This window comes from Procambarus clarkii, chromosome 86 (genome assembly GCF_040958095.1).
Source record: "Procambarus clarkii isolate CNS0578487 chromosome 86, FALCON_Pclarkii_2.0, whole genome shotgun sequence".
NCBI lineage: Eukaryota > Metazoa > Arthropoda > Malacostraca > Decapoda > Cambaridae > Procambarus > Procambarus clarkii.
Genome location: NC_091235.1, coordinates 22,362,453 through 22,384,767, shown reverse-complemented (window position 1 = coordinate 22,384,767; position 22,315 = coordinate 22,362,453). Strand labels below are relative to the sequence as shown.

Genomic DNA, 22,315 nt, shown 5'->3' with positions numbered 1-22,315 from the left:
CGTAAAATGATGAGACGTAGTAGGTAGGAGGACGGCTCGCCATGCTGGTCACGCCGCTGCTGTGACACAAGGAACCAGCCGCCCAAGGGGCACGGGATGAAACTAACCTGTTCTCGCACAAGACAGCACATATATGACTTATTGCTTAGTCACTATTTCGCTTATAAATAAGTAAATATGTGACATATTCCAAGCATGAGGCACGTCGATGCTGCATGAGAAAGGTTGCGAGTGTTATCGCCATAGTTACGCAAGACACTTCTCCTTCAAAATGATTAAGATCACGACACTTAAGCTGCGACACTTGCTCCAAGGGCGCCATACTTCCTGGAGAAGAGTCAAGTCTCCCATACTCCGGATTGTTTGTTTATAATGTGTCAAACTTTGCATGAAGTATTTTGAAAAGATGCTATCCTGTTCGCATATCCCTCCCATATTGTTAAACTGGCGTTATCTTGAAATGTTTTTCACTTTACTACTGAAGAACTTCGTTGTGGATGCTGTCTTCGCTTTCACTTCCTATTGTTGTTTTTCACTTTAACTTAATCTCTCAAAGATTAAAACTGAATGCAAATCTGTTTACTTCCTTGGTGTTGGCTTTAAATCCTATCAACCTCTGGAATGTTATTAAGGCCACTACAATATCATACTAACCAACCACCAAGTATACTGTAGTCCTGAGCATAGTCCAAGACTAAAGGTAAACTCTCAGTGTATATACACCGAAAAGCGAAGTATACCTTTTGGTGTGTATAGCCTTTCTTCTCTACTTCCCATTTACTTGAAATGTCCATAACTGTGAGACCGGCTTCCTGTCATTCGTCTACCACAAATTTATACACAGTATCAAATACATTCACTACTCTTCCTACCATCTACACTGCTATGAAAAATGTATTTATTTGTATATAAATCCGGCCACGAATCAAACCTTATTCCTCTGTTTTGTATTAATAACTAAATAAGCACAAAGGATATTCCTTCGTGCTTATTTGCCACGTTGATTACCGCTTAAATAACTGAGCAATTCTCACCTGGGACAGTTAACGTGGTTGGGCCGTAGTTGAAGCTCTTCCAATTGTCTTTGGGCAAAAATCCACGAATGAGGTCGACCTTGAGAGGGAAAATTCCACGGAAGAGATCAAGGTTGAGAGAGAAAATTCCACGGAAGAGATCAAGGTTGAGAGAGAAAATTCAATATGAGGTCGAGCCTGATAGGACAAACTCCGTCAAAAAGTTGGAGCTAAAGACGACAAATTAGACGTTTGAATAATCAAACCGAAAAGAGTATGTCCAGCTGTGTCTTCAACGACCTTCCAGAACAATAGAGGCGTCGAAACAAGCGGACGCACTCTTATACCACTTTCTCCTTGTGTGCCATCCTGTACCTTGATTCATGTTCCATTTCTTGTATTTAAAACGACTTCTACGAAAGACATTTAGTCAATGGTCATACTCCTGTTATGAGACCTGACAGCTGAGTGGACAGCGCCTCAGATTCGTCGTCCTAAAGTTCCAGGTTAGATCCCCGGCGATGGCGGAAACAAATGGGCAGTTTCGTTCACCCTCATGCCCCTCTTCACCTAGCAGTAAATAGGAACCTGGGAGTTAGACAGCTGCTACGGGCAGCTTCTTAGGGTGTGTGTAACAAAAAGGAGACCTGGTCGAGGACCGGGCCGCGGGGACGCTAAGCCCCGAAACCATCTCAAGATAACCCCCAAATGGTGTTTGGGGGTTATTCTTCATTATTATTGTAATTATTCATTACAATAGCTGTGGTGGCTATTGTAATTATTCATTACAATAGCCACATATAATAAATGGGTAGAGTAAACAAATGAGAGAGAACCAGTCTTCCTGGATGCACCATCACCCGCAGGCAACAGGAGGCGAGGTTGCAAGCAGAGCTTCGTTAACCTGCCGTGATTAATTGAAAGTCTTGGAGTGACCGCTGTGTGCCGCTCAGACCATCTTTATTCCTTCCGCTGCAACGCTTTGAAGTTGCAGGAGGGCTGCCCCGGCGTCAACTGTGGTGGACCAACAGAGCTGCCCCAGCGCCAGTTGTAGTGGACCAACAGAGCTGTCCCAGCGTCAGCTGTAGTGGACCAACAGAGCTGCCCCAGCGTCAGTTGTAGTGGACCAACAGAGCTGCCCAAGCGTCAACTGTGATGGACCAACAAAGCTGCCCCAGCGCCAACTGTGATGGACCAACAGAGCTGCCCCGGCGTCAACTGTGGTGGACCAACAGAGCTGCCCCAGCGTCAGCTGTAGTGGACCAAGACTAGTACTCCAGCACTGAGAGGCGGTCATCTTGGGATGATGTTCAACCTCTCACCCCTTAAATTAACTCAGGAAATAGTCATGTCCAAGGCGTACCCGGACTTCAGGTATGAAGAGAGATGAGGTAGTTACCCCTGTCAAGAGCTTTGCGAAATCTTGCCCTGCATTCTCATTGGTCGGCTTAGGTAGTTGCTAGCAAACTGATAGTTCTGTCTTGGTCTTGTAGATGGTAGAATTTAGCTAACAGCAAGCTGTGTTAACTCCATAAAGAGTGCTTTAATATGAAGGGCTCTGCCACTATTTAATCTCCTGTGTGCTTCCCTGTTTTAATATATTTCCATTTGAAAGCTCTAATATGGATGCAAACCCGTTTTCCGTGAAAGATATCATTCAAGGCTTCTGCTCTGTATACTCTCTGGGAAGAAGACGATAGAGGCATCAATATATACATGGAAGACTGTGGAAGGCCAGGTCCTAAATTTGCACAGTAAAATAACAACATATTGGAGAGAAATATACCGAGGTAAATGCAGAATCGAACCATTGAGGAGTAGAGGTGTCATAGGCACAATCAGAGAACTCTGTATGACAGAGGTCCTCGGCTGTTCAATACTCTCCCAATAAGCACAAGAAATATTACAGAAACAAATGTGGATGTCATCAAGAAACCGTTAGATAAGGTCCTGCAAGAAGTGCCAGATTAACCGAGTTGTCGTGGATATGTGGGCTTGCGGGCCGCTTCAAGCAACAGCCTGTTGGACCAAGCTATCACAAGCCAAACCTGACCCCAGGTCGAGGAGCTTGAGGAGTACAAGAACTGGCGGAACCCTCAACAGATAAACTCCAGGGTAAACGGTTTCTTGTTAAGATCTACTTCAGTAGCTGGCATTATGTTATATGTAGTGCAATTCTTCCTAACATATTTTAGGCACAATAATTATCTATCATCACTAATACCTCCTCAAACTGAACCTGATCTTTGAATATACGACCCACACTAAAGATCAACCACAAATAAGAGCCACATAAAAATATCGTTAACAATAGGTTTGGCTGGATATTGTGTAATTATTGCCGAGATTAATGGCAATAGCATTAGTGTCTGTCTTTAAATAATCTCAACTATGATTAATAAGTATATAAAGACTGATGACAAGGTCCTGATGATAGAACATGTGCGGCTACTGAGGGAGCCAGAGAGCCACGACTCCGGGAAAGATAGCCACAAGCTGTTGACCAGACCACACACTAGAAGTTGAAGGGACGACGACGTTTCGGTCCGTCCTGCTCCCTCATGCTTGTGGTAGCGACCAGGTAACTCAGAAGGGTCGAACCTGGACGACTATAGAGTGGTGAGCGGGGAATTCAGAAGGAAATGGAAAGGGAAAATTAAGGAAAAATATAAGGAATAATTTAAATCTATAAGAGTCTGTCCAAGGATGGAACCAGATGCTTGGGTCTAACCTAACACAATTTTTCAAAATGGCACAGTAGGGGGTATGGGAGTGTCGTAGGCCAATCGGGGTAGACGGTGGCTGAGCCGACAGAACACTGGACGCGTGATCCTGTGGTCCTGGGTTCGATCCCGGGCGCCGGCGAGAAACGATAGGCAGAGTTTCTTTCACCCTGATGCTCCTGTTACCTAGCAGTAAATAGGTACCTGGGTGTTAGTCAGCTGTCACGGGCTGCTTCCTAGGGGTGGAGGCCTAGTCGAGGACCGGGCCGCGGGGACACTAAAGCCCCGAAATCATCTCAAGATAACCTTAAGATAGACCCTAATACCCTATTACAGAAATATAGGCTCCTGTAGCAATCTCCACGATTTTAATAAGTCAGAAACCGGAGATTTATCTTTCATACAGTTTCTATGCACTTTCTATTATATTTTTCTATAAAGGCACTACGGGCTCACCATAGCCCGTGCTGCTTGGGACGTTTTGTTCCAAGTAGCGAATCTTTAACAACAACATTTTTCTAACGTTGACAATGCGTGAGTTAATATTATAACGGTGCAGACGATGAGTCACAATAACGTGGCTTGAATATATGAGAACTGAACCACACACCAGAAGAGAGAGAGAGAGAGAGAAGATTAAGCCACCCAAAAGGTGGCACGGGCACGAATAGCCCATAAGTGGTGGCCCTTTTGAGCCATTTCCAGTATCAATAGATGATACTGGAGATCTGTGGAGGTGCGACTGCACCCTGCGTGACGGGAGATGCCTCCCGTGCACACCAGAAGATGAGGAGACGACGACGTTTCAGTCCGTCCTGGACCATCATCAAGTTGACTGTGATGGGAGCGAGGTTGATTGATTGATTAAGCAAGATTAATCAAGATCGGTGGCAAGATTAAGCCACCCAAGAGGTGGCACGGGCATGAATATCCCGTGCCTGGGAGCGAGGAAGGCACGGACATTAAGCAAGGCAAGAGAGAGATGAGGAGAAAGAAGGACGAAATTCCTAAAAGAAGGTAAGAACAAGAAGAAAGGTATGGATGGGATGAGTGTAATAAAGGGGGTGTAAGAATAGGAACGAAAGAATAAGGGGAGAAAGAAATAAGCAAAAAAATGAAAGGGAGAGAGGGGGGAAAGCCTATGTTAGGTCACGTTTGTTAGAAAAGTGAGAACATTTGAGTATATACTGTGAAAGGGAAGAGTTAACAGCAACAAAGCCAGGACTCAAGTTCATGTTGGGTATGTTGTGTATCAGAACCGATTCGACAAGACGGCGTCTGTGTAGAGGTAAGATTTTTTTAGAAAAAGACCAATCAATAGGATGATTAGAATCCCTAACACGACAGAAGAGAGCATTGTTAGTGTCTGCGGACTTAACCCTTCTTTTTTCCATCGCTCCCATCACAATCGATCACAATCAAGAATATTCTTGATCACCTAGCTTATGAATTAATGAACATGTATTACCTCTGCCTGCTGATATTAGTCACTCTCGTTAAGCTGTGTATAAAAGAATGTAAATTTACTTAAATAATGAGTATTACAAACTTTTGGAATTGCAATGGGGAATCCTTTATCGCCATTGCTTTCAAACTTGAACGTAGAATTTTTTTAAAGAAATTTGTTTCAAAAAGTACCCCTGGTTTAGATATGTTGATGATATGTTGTGTATATGGCCTTCAAATATAAATTCAGACGAATTTGTAGCTAAACCTTAATGATCAAGTCACCTCTATAAAATTTACTATACAGACTGAAATTGATAAATGTTGCTATTTTTTAATTTTTCCCTAAAGTTTAGTGTTTACAGAAAGCCTACGAATAATTTATCTTATGTTCATTATTACTCAGGGCATCTTCTTGAGGTTATCTTGAGATGATTTCGGGGCTTTTTAGTGTCCCCGCGGCCCGGTCCTCGACCAGGCCTCCACCCCCAGGAAGCAGCTCGTGACAGCTGACTAACACCCAGGTACCTATTTTACTGCTAGGTAACAGGGGCATAGGGTGAAAGAAACTCTGTCCATTGTTTCTCGCCAGCGCCTGGGATCGAACCCGGAACCACAGGATCACAAGTATCGTGCTGTCCACTCGGCCGACCGACTCCCTATAAATACAATGTGAAACAATAGATAGATACATAGGCATAGATACAATGTAAAACAATAACTTTTTCCTGTGTACCTGAGAGCATTTCTTGGTTGCTAGTCCAGAATTCTTGGATGAAGAGTTTAGGAATATTGATTTTATTGGTCTCAAGCTTTATTATCCACTGAGTTTTTTGGAAGTTTGCCGTAGCAAAGAATGTCGTACATATTATAATAATATATGTAGTGAAAAAATCGCCCAAAATGTGTTGTTTGCCATATTTTTTCAGGGTTCGAAAATAATGTCAAGACCTTGAGATTTTTATGATATACATGTATTGTTTAACTCATCTCACCTCTTCCCTGTCTACATGTCCATCCCACTGAGGAATAAATCCATCCTTCTGAAGATATATTGTTAAATACAAAAGTACTTAAGAAAATTCCTGTCTTAATCCTTCCTTCGTGGTCTGACACTGTCACATTGCTCATCACGTGTTAATTTTCGTGGTTTACACACACGCACATATATATATATATATATTAAATATGATCGAAAAAGTAAGATTAATAATTCTAACACGAATTTTCTCAATCTTTCGTACATTTCTTTTCACTGTTGGAGGTAATTCAAAAATCAATTCTCCAAAATTCATTTTTATTTTAAATAAAAATGAATTTTGGAGAATTGATTTTTGAATTACCTCCAACAGTGAAAAAAATGTACGAAAGATTGAGAAAATTCGTGTTAGAATTATTAATCTTACTTTTTCGGTCATATTTAATAATATATGTCTACAGGAAAGACTGCTACAAAAATATACTAATATATATATATATATTATATATATATATATATATATATATATATATATATATATATATATATATATATTAATTATACCATAAATACATTGTTCCCAGCAACTAACACGAAGTATTATTTTATGTTTAATATAAAATAAATCAGACGTCTCACACGCTGAAGGATTATCAAGTAGCCAGCATTTTTTATGCACCTCTCTGCCAACATAATCAAAACTACCATTTAACAACAAAAAATGTATAAATCATACAACACATGCTGTATAACAATGTACAACATATTCATATATTATGTAATTAATAAACTGTTAATGGAATGATCAAATCTGTACACTAATTATCTCTACAAGACCCCAGCGGCTCTCAGGCTCTGACTCTTAATCACAAGAGCTGCATCAGCTCTGTCATCAGCCAACTCTACTGTGATATGTTGCACAATAAATATTATTTTTGTACTTGTCGCTGCTTTAATTATTATAAGTATTATTATTATTTGTTTTACTTTGCACACACACATACACACGTGTGTGTGTGTGTGTGTGTGTGTGTGTGTGTGTGTGTGTGTGTGTGTGTGTGTGTACTCACCTATATACTCACCTATATGTGCTTGCAGGATCGAGCATTGACTCTTGGATCCCGCCTTTCGAGCATCGGTTGTTTACAGCAATGACTCCTGTCCCATTTCCCTATCATACCTGGTTTTAAAATTATGAATAGTATTTGCTTCCACAACCTGTTCCTGAAGTGCATTCCATTTCCCCACTACTCTCACGCTAAAAGAAAACTTCCTTACATCTCTGTGACTCATCTGAGTTTCAAGCTTCCATCCATGTCCTCTCGTTCTGTTACTATTCCGTGTGAACATTTCGTCTATGTCCACTCTGTCAATTCCTCTGAGTATCTTATACGTTCCTATCATGTCCCCCCTCTCCCTTCTTCTTTCTAGTGTCGTAAGGCACAGTTCCCTCAGGCGCTCTTCATACCCCATCCCTCGTAGCTCTGGGACGAGTCTCGTTGCAAACCTCTGAACCTTTTCCAGTTTCATTATATGCTTCTTCAGATGGGGACTCCATGATGAGGCGGCATACTCTAAGACTGGCCTTACGTAGGCAGTGTAAAGCGCCCTAAATGCCTCCTTACTTAGGTTTCTGAATGATGTTCTAACTTTTGCCAGTGTAGAGTACGCTGCTGTCGTTATCCTATTAATATGTGCCTCAGGAGATAGATTAGGTGTTACGTCCACCCCCAGGTCTCTTTCACGCGTCGTTACAGGTAGGCTGTTCCCCTTCATTGTGTACTGTCCCTTTGGTCTCCTATCTCCTAGTCCCATTTCCATAACTTTACATTTGCTCGTGTTGAATTCTAGTAGCCATTTCTCTGACCATCTCTGCAATCTGTTCAGGTCCTCTTGGAGGATCCTGCAATCCTCATCTGTCACAACTCTTCTCATCAACTTTGCATCATCCGCAAACATCGACATGTAGGACTCTACGCCTGTAAACATGTCGTTAACATACACAAGAAATAGAATTGGTCCCAGCACCGATCCTTGTGGTACTCCACTTGTTACTGTTCGCCAGTCCGACTTCTCGCCCCTTACCGTAACTCTTTGGCTCCTTCCTGTTAGGTAGTTCCTTATCCATTCTAGGACCTTTCCCCCCACCCCCGCCTGCCTCTCGAGCTTGAACAGCAGTCTCATGTGCGGTACTGTATCAAAGGCTTTTTGGCAGTCCAGAAATATGCAGTCTGCCCAACCATCTCTGTCCTGTCTTATCCTCGTTATTTTATCATAGAATTCCAGAAGGTTTGTTAGGCACGATTTCCCTGTCCAGAACCCATGTTGATGTTTGTTCACAAACCTAATGTTCTCCAGGTGTGCAACCAGTCGTAGCCTAATTATTCTTTCCAGTATTTTACAGGGGATGCTTGTCAGTGATACAGGTCTGTAGTTAAGTGCCTCCTCCCTATCTCCTTTCTTGAAGATCGGCACGACATTTGCCTTCTTCCAGCAACTGGGCAATTCTCCTGACATAAGTGACTCATTAAAGATCATTGCCAGAGGCACGCTGAGGGCCTGTGCTGCTTCTTTTAGTATCCACGGTGATACTTTGTCTGGTCCAACTGCTTTAGTTGCATCTAGAGTTGTCAACTGTTTCATTACCTCCTCTGCTGTCACCTCTATATCTGATAGTCTTTCATCTAGGGTAACCCCTTCCAACAATGGGAGCTGCTCAGGCTCGGTAGTGAACACTCCATGGAAACTGGCATTCAGTGCCTCGCAGATTTCCTTGTCACTTTCAGTATATGCCCCCTCTGTCTTCCTTAGTCTTGTCACTTGGTCGTTCACCGACATTTTTCTTCTTATATGACTGTGTAGTAACTTAGGTTGTTTTTTCGCTTTGATTGCAATATCGTTCTCATAGTCCCTTTCCGATGTTCGTCTTATGTTAATGTAATCGTTCCTAGCTCTGTTGTATCTGCTTCTGTTGTCCTCTGTTCTTTGTCTTCTGTACTTCCTCCACTCCCGCCTGCTGGCCATTTTTGCTTCCTGACACTGTCTATTAAACCATGGGTTATTATATTCCTTCTTATTTTTTCCCTTTACCGTTGGTATAAATCTCTCTTCGGCCTCCTGGCATTTCTGTATGACTAGGTCCATCATATCTTGGACTGTTTTTCCTCTAATTTCTTCCTCCCACTGCACTTCACCCAGATAGTCCCTTATCCTCATATAGTCCCCTTTCCTGTAGTCAGCTCTCCTTTCCCAGATCTCTTGTCCCATGGTCATAATTTTGAATTCCATCATGTAGTCAAAGACTAGGACACAATGGTCACTGGCCCCTAGAGGTATTTCATGCTCTAAATTCTCGATATCTTCTACGTTCTGGGTGAAAATCAGGTCTAATAGGCTCGGTGCATCTCCTCCTCTTTCCCTTGTGTCTTCCTTCACATGTTGTGTCAGGAAATTCCTGTCTATAACATCTACTAATTTTGCTCCCCACGTTTCATCCCCTCCATGGGGATTCCTTGATTCCCAATTTATCTCTCCATGATTTAGGTCCCCCATGATCAGCAGCTTCGCTCTCATTCTGTGGGCTAGTGTTGCTGCCTTCTGCAGTTCATCAATACATGCTTTGTTGTTGTCATCATACTCCTGCCTGGGTCTTCTACTGTTTGGTGGGGGATTGTAGATTACCATGATCACAATCTTCCTCCCATCTACTGTCAGAGTTCCATGTATGAAGCTTGTGCACTCATTGGTAACTCGATTTCCCAGGTCTTCAAACTTCCATTTCCGCTTTATTAGGAGTGCTACTCCCCCTCCCTGTCTCTGTGTCCTCTCTTTTCGTATCACCTGGTACCCTTCAGGAAAGATAGCATCTGAGATCATGTCATTAATTTTAGTTTCCACAATTGCAACTATGTCAGGATCTGCTTCACTCACTCTTTCTTTTATCTCTTCTGCTTTATTAGATACCCCATCAGCATTGGTGTACCAAACCTTGAGATTCTTCATGGAAACTCTTGTACCAGAGTTCTCCCTTTCTCTGGGGGTCTGGGGGGATCTGGGGGATGTCTGGGGGGTGACTGGGGGCAGAGGGGATCTGGGGGATCTGGGGGGTGTCTGGGGGATGACTGGGGGGGGAGGGTCCGGGGGATGTCCGGGGGGATCCAGGGGGTGTCTGGGGGGGTCCGGGGGGTGTATGGGGGGTGAAAGAGTTCAGGAGGGGTGCTTGGGGGGCTACTGGGGGCTGGGCTTCTAGGAAGGTAGGTAGGAGGGTCTGGGGTAGGGCCTGGGTAGGTAGGTCTGGAGTAGGAAGGGCATACTGGGTCTGAAGATTAGGGAGGGCATAGAGGGGTTGGGAGATGGCGTAAGGTTGGGAGACAGATAGAGGTTGAGAGGTTGGGAGGGGGATGGATAGAGGGGGTGGGGGGGACCTCCCACCTCCCTCGCAAGGGTGGGGGGTCACATGGAAGGAGAGGGGATGAGGAGGGGTGAGGGCAGGGTAGGCTTTGGGTGTTGAGGGGATGAGGTCTGGGTGGGTTCTTGGGGTTGAGGGGATGAGGTCTGGATGGGATTTGGGGGTTGAGGAGATGAGAGCTGGGTGGGTTTTGGGGGTTGAGGGGACGAGGGCTGGACGGGTTTTGGGGGTTGAGGTGATGAGGGGGTCCTTGGAATGTGGGATGAATTTGACTCCAGTGGGGTCAGAGGGGTCAAGGGATGTGCTGGGGAGATAAGCAGGGGCGGCTGATTTGGGAAAGGGGTGACCTGAGAAGCACGTGTGAGCTGGTTAGCATGGGGTGGATTAGCACTGGGGTGTGTAGCTGCGCTCAAATGGGAAGAGTCGTATTGTTGTTTGCTTGCTCTGTGGGCAATCTGTTCCTCCTTCGTCATGAATTTGTCAATAAATACGTTGTAGTAATTTTCGCTACCTCTGAGTAGGTGTTTGTGATGCAGTATGTAATCCACTGCCTCTTCGTTAGTGAACTGTACCAGGACAGGTCGTTTCCTGTTACAGTTGTATGGTCCAATGCGTCGGTGGACTTGCACCTCATTCCCTGCCATCTGGGCTCTCATGTCTCTCAAGATCCCCTGTAGTTCCAAATCCTCAATCTCCATCCTTTCCTGCCTCGATGGTGCCCTGGCTTCAAGTAATCCATGGATTATGATTGTCCTCTTTCTCAGTTCAGGGTCATGCTGGTGGCCCTCTCCCTGGCTGACCCCCACCCCTCCTACACCCGCTACTCCACCTACTACTACTACTTCCCCTTCCCCTGCCAAGCTTCCCTTATTCCTGCCAAATTCATTAGTAAGCCTAGATATTTCTCCTTGCCATTCTACCCTGCTCTTCCTGATTTCCTCTTGAATATAATCCATAAACTCTTGTTTGAGTCTTTGAACCTCGCCCTGTATCTTATTAAAGACTTCACTTTTAATCCCCTGGATTAGATCACCTATCCAAACATCCCTCTTCTCTACAAATTTCCCAATCATCTTCTCCACAAACCTATCTTCTTCCTCAATCATAATACTGCTGGACCTAGACGCCCTTCCTGACCTAGTCATTGCTATAATGCAACCTTACCCACAGGGGTTCCAAGTATCTTACCGTCCTGCTAACACAATAGGTGAGTGAATCTCCAAGCGTCGTCCCCGTGGTGGTAGGAGGGTTGCTGCCGGGGTGAGGTCACGCGGTCAGAGGTCGGTGAGGTCTGCTCCACACTACACACTGCCACAATACTACAACTATTTTGAATTACGCTATTTAAACTGTTTTTCTTCACTACTTTATGGCTCTGGCCAAAACTCAAGGTTTTTTCATTCACTTGTACACACTTTTTCACTTCGAAGCTGCCTGATTACCCCTCCCACTCCACTAGTGAGACAGGAGCTCCCAACCCACGTCCACCCAACACGATGGTCACAAGACAAGTGTGTGTGTGTGTGTGTGTGTGTGCGTGCGTGTGTGTGTGTGTGTGCTAAGTAAAACAAAGTCTTGTGTCTTGGTCTTGTAGACTAAGACACAAGACCAAGGCACGCACACACACACACACACACACACACACACACACACACACACACACACACACACACAAAAGAAGAAAAACACACACACATAAAGAAGTTAATGACAGTAGCATACTTTGAACAGTCAAAAATACAGAATATCATTCTGGAGACTGAACACGGAGGCCTTCAGCTCAGTGTACACCGCACCACCGCTGATCTCCCATCTCAAAAAGCAAAGAAGTTAACTTGAAAAGACACAGAAGTATACAATGAGTGTCATTCAAGAATTACGAGAGATTGGATATGAAAAATTGAAAAAGCCGGGCCTAACGTCGCTGAAAAAGATAAGAGGAGACAGGATACAGGCATGGATACAGGATACAGGAATGTATCAAATCTAAGGTGATTAGATTGGAAAAAAATGTATCAAACTAAGGTATCAAATGTATCAAATCTACAGTGATTAGATTGGAAAAAAAGGAAATGTTCACGATGAATACTTATAGAACAAGAGGGCATGGTTAGAAGCTTGGAAAAAAAGAAGTCAATTCGTTTAGAATTCGTATTCCTATTTCTGACCTGATACAGAAATAGGTGAGGAATAATTTCATTAGGTAAGCTCGATACTGTTACCACAAATAGGTGAGTATACACACATTATCTCACCAAGTTGGGTACACAACTTAAATAAATCTAACCTAACCTAACCTACCCAACATATAACCTAAACAACCGGGGGAGCCAGTCGGCCGAGCGGACAGCACGCTGGACTTGTGATGCTGTGGTCCCGAGTTCGATCCCTGGCGCCGGCGAGAAACAATGGGCAGACTTTCTTTCACCCTATGCCCCTATTACCTAGCAGTAAAATAGGTACCTGGGTGTTAGTCAGCTGTCACGGGCTGCTTCCTGGGGGTGGAGGCCTGGTCGAGGACCGGGCCGCGGGGACACTAAAGCCCCGAAATCATCTCAAGATAACCCAAACAGAACCCCAACCTAACGAAAATAGGAAATAAAATGTTGCTTTAAAACTGTGTCTGCGTGAGATGTATGACGTATCTATGACGTCATAATGAGGGTACAGGTTCTAAAGCCTATACTGAGTTGCTGGGCATCATCCATCCTCTCGGGCAGCCACGAGATGCGCCCATCATTAAGTAAACATTAAAGTAATTATAGTGGGCAGACCGTGGCTGTGCCCACTTTACTCACTCACTCACTCACTCACTCACTCACTCTGATCCACACTGGAATGTATATTCACGCTAGTTAGCATTGTAACACACCATTGTATAAGCATTTCAATCGCCGTCTGGGGTTGAGTGCTCAATAGCCCACTTTGTGTAGTCTAACACAACTCTAACTCCGTCCGTGGAGTCTTTAGCTCCGTCCGTGGAGCCTTTAGCTCCGTCCGTGGAGCCTTTAGCTCCGTCCGTGGAGCCTTTAGCTCCGTCCGTGGAGCCTTTAGCTCCGTCCGTGGAGCCTTTAGCTCCGTCCGTGGAGCCTTTAGCTCCGTCCGTGGAGCCTTTAGCTCCGTCCGTGGAGCCTTTAGCTCCGTCCGTGGAGCCTTTAGCTCCGTCCGTGGAGCCTTTAGCTCCGTCCGTGGAGCCTTTAGCTCCGTCCGTGGAGCCTTTAGCTCCGTCCGTGGAGCCTTTAGCTCCGTCCGTGGAGCCTTTAGCTCCGTCCGTGGAGTCTTTAGCTCCGTCGGTGGAGCCTTTAGCTCCGTCCGTGGAGCCTTTAGCTCCGTCCGTGGAGCCTTTAGCTCCGTCCGTGGAGCCTTTAGCTCCGTCCGTGGAGCCTTTAGCTCCGTCCGTGGAGTTTTTAGCTCCGTCCGTGGAGCCTTTAGCTCCGTCCGTGGAGCCTTTAGCTCCGTCCGTGGAGCCTTTAATTCTGTCCGTGGAGCCTTTAACTCCGTCCGTGGAGCCTTTAGCTCCGTCCGTGGAGCCTTTAGCTCCGTCCGTGGAGCCTTTAGCTCCGTCCGTGGAGCCTTTAGCTCCGTCCGTGGAGCCTTTAGCTCCGTCCGTGGAGCCTTTAATTCTGTCCGTGGAGCCTTTAACTCCGTCCGTGGAGCCTTTAGCTCCGTCCGTGGAGCCTTTAGCTCCGTCCGTGGAGCCTTTAGCTCCGTCCGTGGAGCCTTTAACTCCGTCCGTGGAGCCTTTAATTCTGTCCGTGGAGCCTTTAACTCCGTCCGTGGAGCCTTTAACTCCGTCCGTCGAGCCATTAACTCCGTCCGTGGAGCCTTTAACTCCATCCGTGGAGCCTTTAACTCCGTCCGTCGAGCCATTAACTCCGTCCGTGGAAAACAGAAGAAATGTTATATATGCTGGCTAATATTATCTATAAATGGTCACGTCTGCGATAAAAAAAAGAAGATAAAAAACAGCTTTACTAAGCCCCGAGGCGAACTACATCGCTTTCAATGGTCGATCATCTTGCAAGTCTGACCCATTTTTTTCCATTATCATTCATAAATAACAATTAATGGGGGCTTGAGGTATAAGCGAATTAATCTTTACATTTGTAATTAAAATAATGGAACACTAATATTAAATCATTCTTAATGCATAGAATCAATCCTTGTATTTAATGGTGGTGGACTGCTCTTAATTTGAAGCTGCACAATACAAACCCTTTTAATTTAATAATTTTTTATGAAAATATTTATTTAGCATTTTGGTACGTAACGGTCTTTGCTTACTATTTGGCAAACGCCCTATTTACATACTTTTTAGAGTGCTCAATGAACCTACGCAGACCCATGAGAGAGAGAGAGAGAGAGAGAGAGAGAGAGAGAGAGAGAGAGAGAGAGAGAGAGATTAGAGAGAGAGACACACGTCCTGTACTGCTTATTCTGCAAAATTTTAGGCTTGGTGTTGGTTTTGAAACCTATCAACCTCGAGAGAGCTGTTAAGGATACCACGAGACCTTACTGGCCAGCCATCAAGTAAACTTCATTTCTAAACATAGTCGTTAATATCCACTTGATGAAATTATCTCGATAACAAAGTTGGTTTTATTTGGCACTGGGTTTATATCCTATTAATCTGAGTTTGATTATTAAGGCCGAAGGACTAGTTTACTGACCAACCATCAAGGCTACTTTAGTGTTCAGCGGTCTAGGATTATAAGTAATATCTCAGTGTGCCTACACCGAGAAGCGGCGGAATATACTTTTTCGTGTACATGAAGTAATTTGGTTTTGTGTTGGTGGTAATGGTGATCAACCACTGGACGGTTAAGACCAACACAAGCACTTACTGACCAATCACCAAGTGGTCAGTAAGCCACTTGTTTACTGTGGCTTACTCTATAATTTAGCCCTGAACATAGTCGAGGACTAAAGAAAACTTAAGTGTATAGCGGGAATAAAACAGATTTTATCTTAGTGTATCAACCTCTTTTATAGAGTTGTTGTTGTTAAAGATTCGCTACCTGGAACAAAAAGTTCCAAGTAGCACGGGCTATGGTGAGCCCGTAGTGGGTGATTTTTTTTTTTATAGAAGCTAAATTATCTTTATATATTCTCATCAGCTGCACACATACCGAGTAAGAAATTTATCAGTGCTATAAGGGCATGGTCAGTTAAATTATAAACAAGCTTGGGGAATCTTTCTAGTATGAAACATACAGTTCCTGATGAACCGAATTTTACTATATAAATTGAAAATGTACTTTTTAAATAAATATTTTTGTACAAAGGAATTTTGTAAACTGTATAGTGACCTACATGTGTTGTCTATATCATAGGAAGCATTGGAATTATTTGAAATATATTTTATCAATATTTTTTAAAATTTCCTTCAAATTTTGTTTGGTGTTGAACCTGAGTCCTATTAACCGCAGAAGGTTATCAAGACTACCAGAAGAGAATGCTGACCGACCAGCAAGTATACTTTAGTCCTGAACATAATTCAGGACTGAGTAGTAATATATATATATATATATATCACGTCAGTAAATTTATATCATAATAGCACAAATGTGATAATAATTAAAGTGATGATTGATTGATGAAGATTAAGCCACCCAAAAGGTGGCACGGGCATGAATAGCCCGTAAGTGGTGGCCCTTTTGAGCCATTACCAGTATCAAGAGCTGATACTGGAGATCTGTGGAGGTGCGACTGCACCCTGCGTGACGGAAGATGTCTTCCGTGGAATTAAAGTGACCTCACTAGGGTATATATATGCCGAGAGGTGAAGCCCGCTTCTCGGTGTATATACACTGAGAATTTGTACTTAAATCCTGGACTATGTTCAGGACTCTTAGTCCACTTGCCGGTTGGTCAGGAGGTTATTACGATGACCCTGATAACCCTCCCGTGTATACAGGCCTTAACCCTGGCACTAAAACAAAACCCCTTACATATTCTCGTACTTGGCGCTGTTGGAAAATACCTAGTATTACTAGAGGGGGAAAATCCTATCGTGGTGATGAATACTCGATACCAGGGATAAACTGGATATTTGGCAGGTGGCTGAGTAATTTTGACAGGTGGCTGAGCATTTTGACAGGTGGCTGAGTATTTTGACCGGTGGCTGAGCATTTTGACCGGTGGCTGAGCATTTTGACAGGTGGCTGAGCATTTTGACCAGTGGCTGAGCATTTTGACAGGTTGCTGAGCATTTTGACAGGTGGCTGAGCATTTTGACCAGTGGCTAAGCATTTTGACAGGTAGCTGAGTATTTTGACCGGTGGCTGAGTATTTTGACCGGTGGCTGAGTATTTTGACCGGTGGCTGAGCAGTTTGACCGGTGGCTGAGCAGTTTGACCGGTGGCTGTTTAGTCTATGTAACTAAGGTGTTTACCCCGTCATCGTAATATTTGTCTTTTCTTCCTTGCTAATATCTTCATTCAGTAAGGTTTGAGATGCTGATTTTACCATGGATGCCACGCGAGAGTAAAGCACACACCAACCCGTCACTGTAATAACATTTCAGACGCATAATCTTGAAAAGCATACGTAATCCTTCTGGAAACTTGCTGATAGTGATACCCAATGAAGTTAGTGAAGGCTGTTACATTATGCGAAAAAATAAGATAAAAATAAATGTTAAGCTATCCTTAAAATCACAAAATGCGTGATAATAGTTGGTTGATGTGTCTGCCTCTCCCTCCCTTCCTCTCTCTCTCTCTCTCTCTCTCTCTCTCTCTCTCTCTCTCTCTCTCTCTCTCTCTCTCTCTCTCTCTCTCCCTCACTCTGTCTGTCTGTCTGTCTGTCTCTCTCTCTCTCTCTCTCTCTCTCTCTCTCTCTCTCTCTCTCTCTCTCTCTCTCTCTCTCTCTCTCTCCCTCACACTCTCTCTCTCTCTCTCCCTCACTCTCTCTCTCTCTCTCTCTCTCTCTCTCTCTCTCTCTCTCTCTCTCTCTCTCTCTCTCTCTCCCTCTCTCTCTCAAGAAATACAAAAGAGAGAGAGAAGGAGAGACCGAGCATGGAATCTTTATCATCCGGCAAAGCAGAAATCATTGTGCATATTGAGCTCTGTTCTGTTGCTAATTAAATACTAAAAGCCAATAAATTTGCATTAGCGTACCACAGGGAAGTATGAATTCTTCGCTCCTTGGAACTTCAGCTTCTACTACCAACTGCACCTCATCCTTCCCTTAAGACAAGGATTTTACTCTAATCTTTCCTTATACAAGAGTTGACCAATGATATAAGGATCATCAATCAGCCACTTCTTGCGATATCTGCTCGGGGTAGTCAATGACAGGCTGTATTTACTGTTGATGAAACGCACATGCTGCTGGATGAAAATCATTGGGAGTGACACATGATTTATCAATGAGAATGTAGAACCACATACAAGCAAGGTCTGACAGCCGAGTGGACAGCAGTCGGGATTCGTAGTCCTAAGGTTCCATTCCCGGTGGAGGCGGAAACAAATGGGCAGTTTCTTTCACCCTGATGCTCCTGTTCACCTAGCAGTAAGTAGGCACTTGGGAGTTAGAAAGCTGCTACGGGCTGCTTCCTGGGGGTGTGTAACGAAAAGGCCTAATCGAGGACCGGGTCGCGGGGACGCTAAGCCCCGATATCATCTCAAGATAACCCCAAGAAGGCTGTTAAGAAACTTGCAGTACATCTCATATTTGTTCAAAAGCAGCGGCTGCAAAACTTCATATAAAGTTCAAATTAGCTCACACATTAAGTATGCACCACACTACTTTTGCACAATAAATTGGTATGTCACATATGCACATATTCATAAGTAAGATATTGACTATAAGCAAGTGCGAGAACGGGTTGACTTGGAAAACATATACCCCCCTCATCCTTTCTCATATTTCTGGTCAAGTTAGTAAGCCGTGCAGGGACAACTAACACCAAGTCTAGCCTTATTATGACTGATCTGCAATCCAGCAGAGTCTTAAACACTGGAGATATGTCAGCAGCTTCACTGTTATGCACAATCCAAACATTTATAAGTTTCCACCACTTGGCCCATATTGTGGACAAAGAGAGAAGGACTAGTATAAGGCGTCCAGTCACAAGGAATAGTACCATTCCCTAGACTATCCCTTCATCAGCGTTCATTCCTTGTCCTAGCAACTATTCCTTGTCCTAGCAACTGAAGCCCGTACCAAGCAAATATTCGACAAATCAAATCCACTCGCCTTATGAAAGTTCCAACCCACGGTTGGATCAGGCTTCAGCCTGTACCTAATGTGAATGTAAACTAACACTAATTAATAGGGAAGAGAGGTAGTGAGAGAGAATAAATCAAAGAAGTAAATAGGACATTGTGAGGAGCATGCGAATATAATAGAGCCCACACATGCAGAAAGAGAATATATATGAAACATCAAGATTTAATTTACTGTCAAGACAGACGACGCATATTAAAAAGATAATAATGACCTGTCTGAAGGAACAAGGCGGCAGGTAACAGACCCATGGAGGGGGATGGTGCTACTTGCAGCCCGCCCCAGGTCATGCTCCTAACTTCAATTTCAACTCGGCATCCTTCCCAATCTCTCCCTAATCATTCTTCCTAATATTTCCCCCCCCCCTCTCTCTCTCACTCTCTCCTATTGCATCCATCGTATTCTGTCTCTCAGCATCCGTCTCATTCTCTCAGCATCCATCTCATTGTCTCAACATCAATCTCATTCTGTTTCTCAGCATCCGTCTCATTCTGTCTCAACATCAATCTCATTCTGTGTCTCAGCATCTGTCTCATTCTGTCTCAGCATCAATCTCATTCTGTTTCTCAGCATCCGTCTCATTCTGTCTCAACATCAATCTCATTCTGTGTCTCAGCATCAATCTCATTCTGTCTCTCAGCATCCATCTCATTCTGTCTCAGCATCAATCTCATTCTGTCTCTCAGCATCCATCTCATTCTGTCTCAGCATCAATCTCATTCTGTCTCTCAGCATCCATCTCATTCTGTCTCAGCATCCTTCACAGTCTCCCTCTCTCAGCATCCTTTCCAAATCTTAAGATCCCTCCCAAACTCTCTCTTTCTCTCTTCTTATACTCTAGCTTACTCTGCCCCCACCTACCAACGCTCCTTCCTATAAACTTCCTTCACCCCCACTACCGGTTGTGAATGTGGTTGGGACGTTGCACCTTTGACCAGTCAACAATTACTACTCCAGTAAATTAATATATGTCTCCCCCCATTACCTTGTACAAAAATTACCTGCAAGAAGGATATATAAACCAACGCGAACAACCCTGGGAATTGTTGTCTTGGGGCAGTAGAGACTCAACGTGTCTGTTAAGCCAAATCGACATGAGAACTTTTGTCAAATATATAATTCTTAATAAAATACAGTTTTGGTATAACTGCGTGACAATGCCCCAAAAATATTAACATAATTCATTAGTGATACAAATTCTAATCAATTACATTTAATCTAACCTGTTAGATTAATTGAAAACATTTATGGGAGAGTTTCAGACAGCTTGAACCTATATTAGATATCGTGAGTACTGATTAAGTTGCAGGACTACAAAAATGTAGATTAAATCAGAATATAAACTTAATATCATAATATATATAGATATTAACATATTCTAAAAAAATTTAGATTTTTCGTTAATTTGCCTCTGCGTCAATTCGGTCAAATTATGAACTTACTTATATGTACTTCCCTAAATGTGGCGCTGGCTGGGTCGGACGTAAGCTCCCGAGCTCAGACTTCTTAACCCTCTTGTTTTTTATCATACATTTTAAAACTAATAATTATAGTTGTTTCTGCTATCTTCCCTCTCTAGTCCAATATATCTGCAGTCTGCCCTTACTCTAAAAAGTTATTTCTAATATCCTTGAGACTCTAAGTTTCCGTTCATGTTCCTTTGTACTTCGTGTTGCACTGAACATGTCCCTTTGTTCCATCCTGTCCTTACAGTGAACATGACCCCTTGTTCCACCCTGTCCTTCAGTGAACATGACCCCTTGTTCCATCCTGTCCTTTACAGTGAACATGACCCCTTGTTCCATCCTGTCCTTACAGTGAACATGACCCCTTGTTCCATCCTGTCCTTACAGTGAACATGACCCCTTGTTCCATCCTGTCCTTACAGTGAACATGACCCCTTGTTCCATCCTGTCCTTACAGTGAACATGACCCCTTGTTCCATCCTGTCCTTACAGTGAATATGACCCCTTGTTCCATCCTGTCCTTACAGTGAACATGACCCCTTGTTCCATCCTGTCCTTACAGTGAACATGACCCCTTGTTCCACCCTGTCCTTTAGTGAACATGACCCTTTGTTCTATTATCTTATATTGAACATGTTCCCCTGTTCACCCTGTCATTTAGTAAACATGTCCCCCTTGTTCTATTGCATCATATACTGAACATCCCCTTAATTTATTGTGTTATCCACTGAACACATTCCTGTTCTACCTTACTTTAACCTCCTACGGTCGATATAACATCAAAACAATCATATATATATATATATATATATATATATATATATATATATATAATATATATATATATATATATATATATATATATATATTCACCGAGAACTGTTTTTTATTCCTCGGTGAGGACTTTGGTGTTGACAGCCACAGAGTCTCATGGTATAGTCTCACCGAAGTTTGACCTGCTCCAATACATACATTTCTCAGACCGCTACTTTAATTCTCACCATTATATTTCTGGTGGACACATTTGCTGATCAAACACACACTGTTTTTATTCTGCCACACGTGACGTCGAGTTTCACTCTATACTAGCACAAAAACATGTGTTTAATGTTTTTTGTTTAAGCATCGTTTGTGTGCGGTGGCGGGTGGTTGAGGAAGGTGCTGTGGGGAGAGTTGGGGATAGTGAAGAATGGTGAAGGTGAGAGTTGGGGGATAGTGAGGACTGGTGTGTGTGTGTGTGTGTGTGTGTGTGTGTGTGTGTGTGTGTGTGTGTGTGTGTGTGTGTGTGTGTGTGTGTAATCCTTCGAATGTTTAAATATAAATGGGTCGAGTTCTCATAGCGAGTGGCAGGAGTCGTGATGAACGAAAGGGCAATACAGAACATATGCTGAAAAACAAATTTGTCGTTCTGGACCACATGAGTAACAATACACATGCTCTTAAAGGATTAAACAAGTGATGCAATATTGTGCTTGCCCATTGTCAAGATTGTGCACTGTCACAGCTGCCAGGGAAAGTGGTCACAATGCACCCCGTTCTCTTCATTTGCTCGACCGTGTGATCTTTCCAGCCTTGGTAGTAATGGTACGAGCCTTGGTTGTTATCTTGCGAACCTTGCATGTTATCTTGAGAACCTTGCGTGTTATCTTGAGAACCTTGCGTGTCATCTTACGACCCTTGTCTGTGAGCTTCAGAGCCTTGATAGTAATCTTCCGAGATTTGCCTGTAACATTGCGTACATTGTTTGTCATCCTGTTATCCTCTTCTCTGATCTTACGAGCTTCTCCTGTGATCTTGCGAGTCTTAGCCAGGACTCATCAACCACTTACGAAGCCTCTACATCTTTTATTTATCTTGCCTGCATCGTTTACATTTATTAAACAGTTTACGAGGTCAAAAAGTCCCAACTCAAGGTTATTATTGTTCTGAAAAACCCTTCGGAGCTCAGTGTTTAATAAGTGTAAACAAAGCCGCCATGACTGAAGAAAGATGTACAGGTTTCGCAAGTGGTTGAGTAAATGATGTATCCTGCCTCCTTGTCTGTCTTCCTA

General features: G+C 43.5%; 1 protein-coding gene across 1 annotated transcript; it reads right to left on the bottom strand.

Annotated features, from left to right (window-relative positions):
* Positions 1-13,456: 13,456 nt before the first annotated feature.
* On the bottom strand, positions 13,457-22,015 carry LOC123769381 (fibrinogen alpha-1 chain-like). Its single transcript, XM_045760494.2, has 2 exons — positions 21,878-22,015; positions 13,457-14,482 (listed from the first exon to the last, which is right to left on the bottom strand). Exons 1-2 carry the CDS (start codon positions 22,013-22,015, stop codon positions 13,457-13,459), a joined length of 1,164 nt encoding a protein of 387 aa, XP_045616450.2.
* Between the last annotated feature and the right edge of the window lie 300 nt (positions 22,016-22,315).